Below are 13,383 nucleotides of genomic sequence, written 5' to 3'. Positions count from 1 at the left end.
CGCATATTATTATCTTTTATGTATTAATAAAAGAAAAAAAAAAAAATATTTTATTATTTAGAAAAAAAAAAAAAAAAAAAAAAAATAAAAATAATAAGTCAAAATAAAAATATTTATAATATATATATATATATATATATATATATATTATATATATGTATGTATATATTTTCTTTATCTTTTCTTTTTTTTTTTTTTTTTTTTTTTTTTTAAAAAACATTGCAATTCTTATCTTTTCATACGAATTTCACGAAATATATTCTTATTTGTAAACATAAGATATGTACCTATATTATATTATAATTTTAAATAAATTGTAAATGAGTTGATAAGGATATTTCTAATGCCCTTTCCAAATGAATTATTCAGAGGTATATTTATAAAATATTTATATGATAATAAAATGAATATATATATATATATATATATATATATATATATATTTTATATTTATGTAATTTTGCTCGTTTGTTTATAATTTTGTCCATTCATTTATATATTTATTATATATATATATATATGTATATTTTTTTTTTTTTTTTTAAAGATCGATGAAGATGATGAAGATTTATATGAGGGTTTAGAAGGAGATAATTTGGTAACCTATTTTGTCCATATATAAAGCATATAAAAAATATTTATATAATAATAATATATACGTGTAACATTTTGTATACAATATATATATATATATATATATATATATATATATTATATATGTAATAATTTTTTCAGGACACTTTTGAGAAAAAAGTGGAAGAAAAAAAGAAGGAAGTTGAAAAGCCTATAAAGCCAAAAGAAGTAAAAAAAAAAATTAAAAATAACATAAATAAATTGTCTATAATGTTTTACATGACATAATAATTATATTTTGTGCATTACGTTTTTATTTTATTAGCAATCGTTTGATAAATCTCGAAGAAATTTATTCAAAAAATTATGTGGAGGAAAAGTTACCTATACAAAAAAGGGTAATTCATTTTTTGTTTCTTTTTATTCATAAATTGGATATTTTAAGCACACATGAAAATAAAAAGAAAAAATATAACAATGTTTTAATCAACGTCTTATAATATATATATATATATATATATTTATGTATTTTCTTTTTTATTTATTTTTTTTTTTGTAGAACCCTGTTTATTGTTTGGAGCCCCGCAAGCAACGGAAGAGGCAACAGATATAGGTTTAGGAGAAGAAAAGGTCGAGTTTCTTTTACTACTAAATTTGGTATATTATATAAATGATATAATAATAAGAAAACATTGTGAGAAATTTGGAAAAGTTAAAAGGGTTTTAATATTAGAAGATAATGTATATTGTAAATCTTTAGGTATTTGTTTAGTTGAATTTTCTTATTTAGATAATACACAGAATTATTCTTTATATTTAAAAGAGAATTTAAAAGTTAGTGTTAAAAAATTAGATGGATTTCTTGAAGAACAAATAAAAAATGATGAATTATATAATTATGGTGGTTATTTAGATTATGATATTATTGAGAAAATAAAAAATGAACATATGGATATATTAAAAAATAAAGATAATTTGTATGATACATTATTTAACAAATCATTAAATTTAAATAAACATCCTTTATTCCCTTGGTTTAATACTAACTTAAAAGATGTTCTAAATACATATATTAAATCTGAATTAAAAAAAAAAAAAAAGAATCAATCAAATAATAATAATAATAGTGAATATACAGAGAAACAATATCAAAGCAATTCTTCAGATTCAGATAGTGATATTTCTACACATGTTCTTAATTATATTCAAAAAAAAAATAAATACATTAATTATAATAATAAAACATGACAAAATATATATCATTAAAATGTAGAAAAATATTAGGAAATATTAAAAATTATTATATAAAGAGGGAAAATTATATAATTATAAAGGTACTGTTAGATAGAAGACACTACACTTATGTGAATATAATACACATGATAAGATTAATTAGAAACACAAAATAATTTTTAACCCAACCATATGTTATACATATATATAATATGTATTTTGTTGTATTGTCATAATATATTACATATATATATATATATATATATATATATATATATATATATATATTTACATATTTATATATTTATATATATGTGTCTACATTTTTATATTTTTATTTTTATGTGTGAATTAATTTGAAACCTTTATAACAATCCATATGTAAAAATGTATTTTTTAAAAGCTCAATTATTTCATATTATGAAAGTTGTTTATTAATACAATATGTTTGTATATAAATATTAAAAAAAATAAAATAAATAAGAATAATAAAAGATGATTTTTTAAAAATATTGAAAAATTAAAGGTTACATTTTTTTTTATAAGAAAAGGAAAAAAAAAAAAAAAAAAAAAAAATAGTAAATAATAAAATACCAAATAAATGGAAAAAGTTTTATCTTATAAACTTTTCAAATATTAAGATAATAATATAAATTTAGATATAAATATTGCTAAAAAAAAAATTTTTATTTTATTTTATTTTATTTTTTCTTATGGTTACATATAAATAGGTTTGTATATACTATTACTTACTTTATTTGTATTATAATTTTGCCTTAAATTACTTCTCTGTTGATTTTCCTGTTTATTATTATAACAATCATTATATGTACTATAATTATCCATATTTCTAATTTTATCAGCGACTACGTTATTTTGTACAAGGTTCATATGTATTATCTCTTTATTATAGTCACTGGGATGGTTGTGTGTGAAGGAATTTTGATATACATTATTAAAATTATTCTTATAATTATTTGTAAAATTATTACTAGATTCATTTGAATAATTATTAGCATATCTATTAATACAATTATTTATATATCCATTTGAATAAATATTGTTTAATTTATTATTATTTGATGATGTTAATTCGGTTTGTATGTTTTCTATATTTAAGATCTTTACACTTTCATCACTTATACTCTTCACATGATTCATATTATTCATATTGTTCATATTATTCATATGATTCATATTATTAATATTATCCACATTATTCATATGATTCATATTATTCATATTGTTCATATTATCCATATTATTCATATTATTCATATGATTCATATTGTTCATATTGTTCATATTACTCATATCATTCATATCATTCATATCATTCATATTATCCATATTTATCATATCATCATTTTTTATAAATTCACACACTACATTACCATTAACCATATGATTGTAAGATAAATTGTTTGTGATAGGCGACGAAATATATCCCTCATTATTAGATAATATATCCATAGAATTGTTGTTTACCACACCAATTATATTATTATTTATATTATCTGTATTATCTATATTTTCCACATTGTGTTGTAAAACAAATTTACTACCATGCCTTGCTCTTTCGTTATTTATAATAGTTATATCTTTCCTCATATTATTAAGTACATAACTATTATTTGAATTATTCATATTATGTTCGACAGTAATAATATTCTTATCACAGTTCTTATTATCCAGTATACTCTTATGATTATCATAAGCAATTTTATCCATATGATACGTGGAATTATAATTATTATCATTTGTAGAATATATATATGCTGATGTACTTTTTGTATTATTATTTAATATATTTCCATCATTTTTATCATATTCAATACTATTATTATAATTTATATTTTCTTCATTAATAGGGTTTATATTATGGTTAAGAATATTACAATTATTACTATTATCATTAATAAAGTTCTGTTTATAATCCTTGTTTATTATATTTTTTATATTATAAGGGTTCACAAAATTACTCCTTTTCCCTTCACATAAATTAATCTGATTTTGATTAGTTAGAGTAAGATGTAAATTACCATGGTTATTATTATTGTTATAAAATATTGCACTACTATTTTGCTCCCCATTTTTATCATTAACAAGTGCAAAATAATTTTGGTCTCCATCTAACATTTCATTTTGTTGAACAGATTTTACTTTATAGTCATCTTCAACTACACCTTTATGATCTTTCCCATTTTCATTAGAACATATTTTCTTACTAAATATTGTTTTCATTTTATTTTTAGTAACATTCTTATTTTTTATCAAATCAGGTTTATGGAAACTATCTAAACCAGAAAATTTTATATTATTATTTTCTCCCTTTAATAAGTCACCATTATTCTTTTCATCATGTTTACTCGAATTATACTTCATAAGGTTATTTCCTATCTTATTCTCCTCTTCATTATTCATATTAAAAATAGATGATTTCTTATTAACATATCCATCAATCATATTATTTTGAATAAGTTTTTCAATTTTATTACAATTTACCAAATAACTCTTCATGCATGTTTTTTTCTCACCACTAAAAAGTCCCTTCAAATTATTATCATTATTATTATTACTACTACTACTACTACTATTATTATTATTATTATTATTGTTGTTATTATTTATGGTGCTATTTCCTTTTAATTCATAATTTTTTTTTTTCTTAATATTTTCTTGTTTTAAAAAGGAAGTACTATTCTTTGAAACCTTATTTGTATCTTCCTTATTAGATAAATTTGAATTATCGTTAAGGATTGAATCATTCACCCCAGAATCTACTATCCTCTTGATATCGTTTAATAGCAACATACTATTTTTAATATTATTTATACTATTCTTATTATAAAATAAGGACAACTTATTTTTAGTCCCTTTAAAAGGGTGTACCTTTTTATTCTTATCAGAAAAATTCGTATTTAAGGAGAACTCACTATCTATCATATTGTTATTTGATACATCTGATGGATATAAATTATTATATGTATCATCATCGTCCTTATTTGAAACTGTATTTTTAATAAGACTTAATGTATTTTTTAAAACTTTTTTTTTCTTAGTTACTTTGCTATTATTAATATGATAATTTTGTACATGTCTCATGATATCTAAATTGTTTTGTCTTTTCCTCATATCTAATGTTTTCATATATTCATATCTTCTACGATTTTTTTGCTTAGCATTATATGAATTATAACTACCTTTGTCACCATCACTGTTATTATTATTATTATTATTATTATTTATTATTATTTTTTTTTTATTATTATTTGTAATGTTCTTTTTTGTATCGTCATTTTTATTATTTTTTAAATTATTTACATTTAAAGAATCGTCAGTGCCACAAGAATAGGTTATTTCAATATTTTGTGTTGTGGAAACTTGTTCTACATTATCTTCAGTACTTTTCACAATAGAATAATATTCCTTTTCTAATAATTTATTATTTTCTTTATATTCTGTTTCTTCATTTCGATCGTCCTCTTCACCATATTCTTCCTTTTTATCTTGCTTATCGATATCAAATTCAATAGAATGATACAATTCATTATGTATCATAGTGTCATTTAATTTATCTTTATTTAGATTATCACAAAAAATTTGGTTTTTACAATTTTTTATTTCTTCCACAGTAAAAACGTTTCCCCCCTTTTTTTTTTGGTCTATTACATTCTTTGCATGATCTGTGTTTTTTCCATTCATATTTTTATTATAATTCTCTTGACAATGATAATATTCTATAAGAACATCATCTTTAATGCTTTCTATATTTTCATCATTAATTTTAGAGATGGTACATTCATTATGCTGTTGTATTAAAAATATATTATTATTATAATAATCCTTTAATTTATTAAGTAATAAAATTTTTTTATTAACGTCAAGATTTTTTATTGTATCAATATCATTCTTATAATTAATTTTATCCTTTTCATCAAAATATAATGTCATTTTATTTTCTGCATTTAATAAAATTAATTTAATTTCTTTATTTTTTTTTTTTCTACATGCATTTTGTACTCTTAATATTTCATCTAATAAAACATTATCTATATTGTCTATATTATATATATCATCATTATTATTATTATTATTTTCCTCCTTATGTAAAGATAAATCTTTTAGGTTATCAATTTTTTTAGTACTTTCCAAATTTATACATATTATTTCACATTCATTTGTATTATTTTGAAGAATTTTTCTTTCTTGCTTATCATAATTTTGATCATTTTCTTCTTCACATTTATATTTTAAAGAATTTGTTTGAGACATTTCCTTTTCTTCATCAGATGATTTATTTATTTGTTCATTATAATCAGATACCTTTTTTTTAAAACAAATATCATAAAAGTTGTCATAATTATTGTGTATCCTTTTGTTTTTCCTTTCTCTTAAAAATTTATTGCTCTGATCCTTTTGTTCATCGATGATATGTGTTGTAACATTTTGTTCATTTTTTTTATCTTCTGGAATATTCTCCAAATTATTACTAGACATAATAAGACATACATTATCATTTACAATATGGTTATTATCGGTTATATTATTTGTGTTTATTATTTTTGTAGTTTCATTTGCTATATCTTGGTGTTTTGTTTGTGTATTATTATTTGTTATACTTTTCATATATTCATCTTTTATATCTGGACCTATATTTTTTCCTATATTTTTTCCTACATTTTTTCCTACATTTTTTCCTACATTTTTTCCTACATTTTTTCCTACATTTTTGGACTCATTATTTAAAATCCCTACATATTCTTTGTCGCCATTCTGTTGATCCATGTTTTTAATATCATTATTATTATTATAATTATTATTATTATTATAATTATTATTATTATTATTATTATCATTATTATTATTGTCATTATCATTATTAGTAATATCATTATGTTCATCACCATTATCATCATTATCGTCAATATCATAATGTTCATCATCATTATGATCAATATCAACATAATTTTCTTCATCTTCACAAATTTCGTCATCATTATAACTATCTTCAATATTATAATCATCTTCATCACCATTTTTACTAATATAATTGTTGTTATTATTATTACACTCATTATTACCAAGTTCATTTTTTTCTTTGCCTTCCATATTTAATAATAATTTTTTTTTTTCACTTAATCGTTTGGACATCCTAGGTTTATGTGGTTTCCTTTGTAAGCAATTAACTGCTTGAATTCTTGCATAAATAGCTAAATATTTAGCTTGTGCCTGACCAAATTTCTTAATAGGGAAATATTGTCTCTTTTGATTTCCGTTCTGGCTCCAGCTAGCTACCCACCTCCTCCCAGATTTATCAAAACGAACTCCTTTAATTTTTGGTAGGATTAGCATATTCAAGCTGTTCATAGCAGTATCCATATTTTTATCATTACTACTATTATTGTTATGGTTATTATTACTACTATTATTGTTATGGTTATTATTATTATTATTATTATTATTATTATTGTTGATATTATTATCATTATTGTTGATATTATTATTATTGTTGATATTATTATCATTATTGTTGATATTATTATTATTGTTGATATTATTATTATTATTGTTGATATTATTATTATTGTTGATATTATTATTATTGTTGATATTTTTATTATTATTGTTTATATTATTATTGTTCATATTATTATTGTTCATATTATCATTATTATTGTTTATATTATTATTGTTCATATTATCATTATTATTACTGTTGATATTATTATGATTCATTTCGTTATCCTCCGAAATGGAATTTACACCAGACATTTTACTATTAATATCTCTTATATTATCATTTTTATTAAAATTAAAATGTTGATTTAATAAAAAATTATTAATATAAAAATTATGATTAGCATTAATAGGTAACTCCTCATTTTCATCTTCATTATCTGAAGACGCACCAAAACTTTTTAATTTTCGCATCCAATTACTATTAAAATTGTTATTTATTTTGTCATGCTTGTTAAGATGATGATTATTATAATTATTATTACCACTATCATCATTATTATTACCATTACTATTAATATTATGGTTCTTTATATTTTCAGCATTATTATTATTATTATTATTATTATTGCCTATGATATTATCTTCCTTATTAAAAGATAAATATTCATCATTTTTATTTATATATTTATTCATATTTCCCAAATAACTCATATTATCCATATATTGAGATGGTCTTTTTATATTTTCCAAAACATTACCTAATGATGATGTTACACTATTGGTAACAGCATTTGTTACAATACTCATTGTTTTGGGGATATTTTGAAGATTAACATTTCCTCCCCTATCCATTTTTCTAATATCATTATTATTATTATTATTATTATTATTATTATTACCACTATTATTATTATTTACTAATTTATGATCCATTTGATTATTATTTAATAAATTTCTTATAACAGAAGAATCATCAGTTATATTATTTCTAGTAATTTCTTTTATGTTAGATATTACACTATCGGATTCAAAATTATTACTATGATTATTATTTAATATGTTATTAAATATATGTGGTGTATTTGGTTGTGTTTCCATCATGGGGAAATTTATATGCTCAAGATTATTATCTATATTTATAGATTTAATGTTATTATTTAAGTGAACATTCATATGTTGTGTGTCAATATTAATGTGTTTATTCATATAAGTATTATTTATAAATTCCTTAGTATTATTATTATTATTTAATACCTCGTTAAAATAATTTTCTAATTTTATATTGACATTAATATCTTTTATATTTATATTATGTATATTATAATTATTATTATTATTATTATTAGCATGATTAAAATCATTATTATTATTATTATTACTGCATGTTCTAATATTATATGATTCGTTATTCAGGTTACTGTTATATTTATTTGTTAAGACAGCATAATTATTATTATTGGATAAATCACAATTAAAATGGGTTTGTTCGGGAAAATTATAACTTGTATTATTAAAATTGCATAATTGTTTATTATCATTATTATTATTATTATTATTGTAATTTTTTTTTTTATTTTTGGGTGGATATATGGAAGTATGATTTTCACTACAGAAAGAGGATTTATTTTCTACCAATGGATTACAATGAATTATATTATTACTACTAGCACAATTATTATTATTATTATTATTATTATTATTATTATATGGATTAGATACTATGTCACATGTATGATTAAAAAGGGATACGTCATTTTTTACAACATGAATATCATTTGAATCTTTTAATAAATTTTCAGCATATTTCATATTTGTTACAGTTTTAAAAGGTGGATTTTCCATATTTTTATAATTCTCCTTATTATTATTATTATATTCATCATTATTAATAATATTTACATAATTATTATATTTATAATTACTTGTATTGTTAACAGTATTTAATGAATCTATTCTCTCTCTATATATATTATTGTGCTCATTTATATTGAACATGTTATCCATATTAACTAATTTTCCATTTCCAATTTTTCCTTGTTTTTGGTCTTCTTGTCCTTTTATATTATTATAATAATTATTATTGTAATCATTATTGTAATCATTATTGTAATCATTATTGTAATCATTATTATAATCATTATTATAATCATTATTATAATCATTATTATAATCATTATTATTATTATAATAATAGTTACAATTACTATTATTATTATGGTCATTACTATTGTTGCTCATACAAGAATGACCAACTGTAATTTTGTCAACCATGTTATTACTAACATTATTAGACATGTTACTACATATACTATCACACATACTTGTATTAACATAACAATTGTTTAAATTGTTATTAGCGTCTTTCAAATACATATTTTGTGTTTGAATAAAAGGTTCTTTATTACTGGTTGAGTAATTTGTTACCTCTGAAAAATTACTCTTGTTAATAATATTATTGTTCATAATATTGTTGTTCATAATATTATTACTCATCATAATATCGTTCATCATATTATCGTTCATCATATTGTCGTTCATCATATTGTCGTTCATCATATTGTCGTTCATCATATTGTCGTTCATCATAATATCATTCATCATAATATCATTCATCACAATATCGTTCATCATGTTGCTGTTCATAATATTATTGTTCATCCTATTATTATTCATCATGTTACTATTCATCATATTATTATTCATCATATTATTGTTCGTATTATTACTGTTAACATTATTATTCACAGGACCATTACTTAAAACATTGTTATTATAAATAATTTGATCATAATTAGGAAAATTATTACACCTACTATTATTACTATTCAATATCGTATTTTCATACTTATTTATATTATTCATCATCTTATTATGGTCTACATCTACTAAACTGTCGTTATTCCTAGAAGTAAATATTTTTTTTCTCTCCTCTTTTTCTTCTTTCATATTTTTCTTATTATTATTTTCCATATGAAAATTATTCCTATTATTATTTAAACAAAAATTATCATTTTCAACTAGGCTTTTCTTACTTCCTTTCACTTTTGACAACTTCTTCCTCTCTTTCATTTTTTATCAAATAATATATGTATATATATATATATATATATATATATTTATTTATCACTATATATACGTGATAAATATTATTACAATAATGAAATTCGAAAATATATATTATTGACTAATATATATTTAAAGAAAAAAAAAAAAAAAAAAAAAAAAACTTATATAAATACTTCTGAAACTTCCTACGTACCACCATAAATTGATATTATAATATTATTATTAGATATTTATATATATATATATATATATATATATATGTGTACCATCTCGAAATACTGTTAAGGTTCTTCTCCTTTTTTCTTTATTTTATTTTTTTTATAAATATAGGGTATTATAAATATATAAAAAATACTATACTTATGAATTTAGTTTACACCCAAATAATATATATGCTCTTCAAGAAGCATATGGTGTAAATTATGATTACTTGATTAAATAATATATAAAAAAAAAAAAAAAAAAAAGAATTCTTATTTTATATATAATCTATAATATAATATATAAAACAATTTTATATGTTTAGATAAGTATATACATAAGGTTAAAATTGATAATATGTCTTTTTTATATTTTATTCTCCTTTGTGTATCATTCTACATATGCATATATGTGATTTTTTTTTTTTTTTTTTTTTTTTTTGTCATATATAACACATGTACACAGATTTTGAAAATGCCTATAAATGAATTATAAATTAATAAAATTTATAGTTTATATATATATATATATATATACATATATTCATAGAAAGAAAAAATACTATATATCAATAAACATTCAGATGATATACATGTAACACATAAATATATATATTAGACTTTTTCTAAAAATAATTTGTGTTGTAATTTTTTTAATATAAAATAAGTATAATATATATATATATATATAATTAATGAAATTTTTAATAGATAATTATAGTTTCATCTTATTAATATATATATTCAATTTACCTCAGGATAAAAAGAATCTTCCATATCGACAGAAATATGTGTACATATTAAATATATATTTTCTTTTTCTTATTCCTTTATATATATTTTTTTTTTTATTTTGATTTATATTAATCTGTATCATATATATATTTAGTGTATTAATGTTATATTTAATAAGCTTATCAATTATATATACATATATATATATATTTCTATATTTTTTTTTTCTTGTTATTTTATTTTTATTGGGTAAGTGCATTATATTATGATGCAACAACCATTCCTTATATTCTGTATATTTTAATTTGCTTTTTTTCGGATATATCAATAAATATAAAATAAAATAGAAAAAAAAAAAAAAATTATAAGCTTATAATAAAAAATAACTAAAAAAAAGAGAAAAAATATAAATGTAAAGAAACATTAATGTATTTTTTTGTATAACATATATATATATATATATATATATAATACATATATGTGTATAGATAAAAATAAAAGTTTTTTTATTCATATAATAATAATAATTAAAACTATGAAATTATTATTTTTATATATGAAAATGTGTAGAGATAATTAGAATAATAAATTAGACAAGTATATATATGTATATGTAATAATAAAAAAATGATAAAAATAATTTATATAATATATTGCATTAAAATATTTGTAAATATTAAAATGACAAAATAAATAAAATAAATAAATATATATATGTATCATATAATTTATATATGTTTATAGAAAATATTATATTTTCTTCAACGATCTACAATGGATATTAATTATAAAAAATATAAAAGAAAAAATAAATATTCTTAAAAATATATTATAATATTATAAAAGAATATATAGTTATAAGAAATATATGTGTACGGGGATATTCATAAGAATAAATCTAATATTCAAAAAAAAAAAAAAAAAAAAATATGAATCATATATGAAATTTATCCAACTTACATTATAGTTGCATTATAAATTACTTATAACGAATATATGTCTAATATATATTTATACAAATGTATAAATTAATATCAACATTAATAAAAATGCATATATTCCTAAATATATAGAAATCTACTAGATGTATTTTCACACATATATATATATATATATATATATATATATATATGATTTATATTTCTTCATTTATTATGTATATATAAAAAAATGATCATATAGTTTTTCTTGCTGCCACTATCATAATATAGATGCATAAAATTAAAATATCAGTACATTTATTTTTATTTTTTTTTTTTATAGATTCATATAAATAAGAATATAATATATAATTATTAAGTATATTATATAAAATAATGAAAATTTTTTATTATGAAGTAAAAAAAAAAAAAAAAAATTAAAGTAAATGAAAGGAAGGGAAAATATTCATTATATTTTTATCAGTCTATATTATTATAAGCATAAGCATACATATAGCAATATAACAGCTTTACATATATATATATATATATATATATATATATATACATATAAATTTTTATGTTATTATATTTTTTTTATTTTATTTTTTTTTATTAAACTTTATGTATTTCATTCTCGTTCAATACACGTAATTTTTTTTTTCTATATACATTTATAGATAATGAATATATATATATATATATATATATATATAATTATATGTATACACACACATACATTTAAATAACTTATTATGATTAAATACATTAATATATATAATAGATATACTTATTTTATTTTATTCTATTTTTATATATATTTTTTTTTTTTTGTGTAATAATATGAATAAAAACTATATAAAAAAAAAAAAAAAAAAATTTACACTTCTATATATGTATATCCATATGTTGTAGGTGTTCTCATATAATCAATTAATTTTTAAAGAATAAAAAGAAAAAAAATACGATTATATCAAAATGTTCATACACACATAAAAAAAAAAAAATTATTATTAAAATAACAAACTCTTATATACACATAAAATTTTAATGTATAAATATATATATATATTATAGATATTTACTTTTTTTTTTATTTTTATATTCCTATATTGATTATATATTTGTGTATACATATTTATACATGATACACAAAAAAAAAAAAAAAAAAAAAAAAAAAAAAAAAAAAAAAA

The 13,383-nt window shown here is 18.5% G+C and overlaps 2 protein-coding genes across 2 annotated transcripts; one reads left to right on the top strand and one right to left on the bottom strand.

The window, feature by feature from the left end:
- Positions 1–356: 356 nt before the first annotated feature.
- Positions 357–1,821, top strand: PRSY57_1316300 (hypothetical protein; the record flags this gene model as incomplete). The annotated part of the gene is made up of 5 exons (XM_012909099.2): positions 357–371; positions 548–598; positions 736–801; positions 899–971; positions 1,133–1,821. The coding sequence occupies 5 exons, from the start codon at positions 357–359 to the stop codon at positions 1,819–1,821; spliced, it is 894 nt and encodes a 297-aa protein (XP_012764553.2).
- Positions 1,822–2,523: 702 nt separating this feature from the next.
- PRSY57_1316200 (transcription factor with AP2 domain(s)) lies at positions 2,524–10,338 on the bottom strand (the record flags this gene model as incomplete). Its single annotated transcript, XM_012909098.2, has 1 exon — positions 2,524–10,338. The coding sequence occupies one exon, from the start codon at positions 10,336–10,338 to the stop codon at positions 2,524–2,526; it is 7,815 nt and encodes a 2,604-aa protein (XP_012764552.2).
- Between the last annotated feature and the right edge of the window lie 3,045 nt (positions 10,339–13,383).

The sequence above is a fragment of the Plasmodium reichenowi genome, chromosome 13 (assembly GCF_001601855.1).
Source record: "Plasmodium reichenowi strain SY57 chromosome 13, whole genome shotgun sequence".
In the NCBI taxonomy this organism is placed as follows: Eukaryota; Apicomplexa; class Aconoidasida; order Haemosporida; family Plasmodiidae; genus Plasmodium; species Plasmodium reichenowi.
Note: the sequence above shows the minus strand (reverse complement) of the source record. Positions and strands in the feature narration are given on the sequence as shown.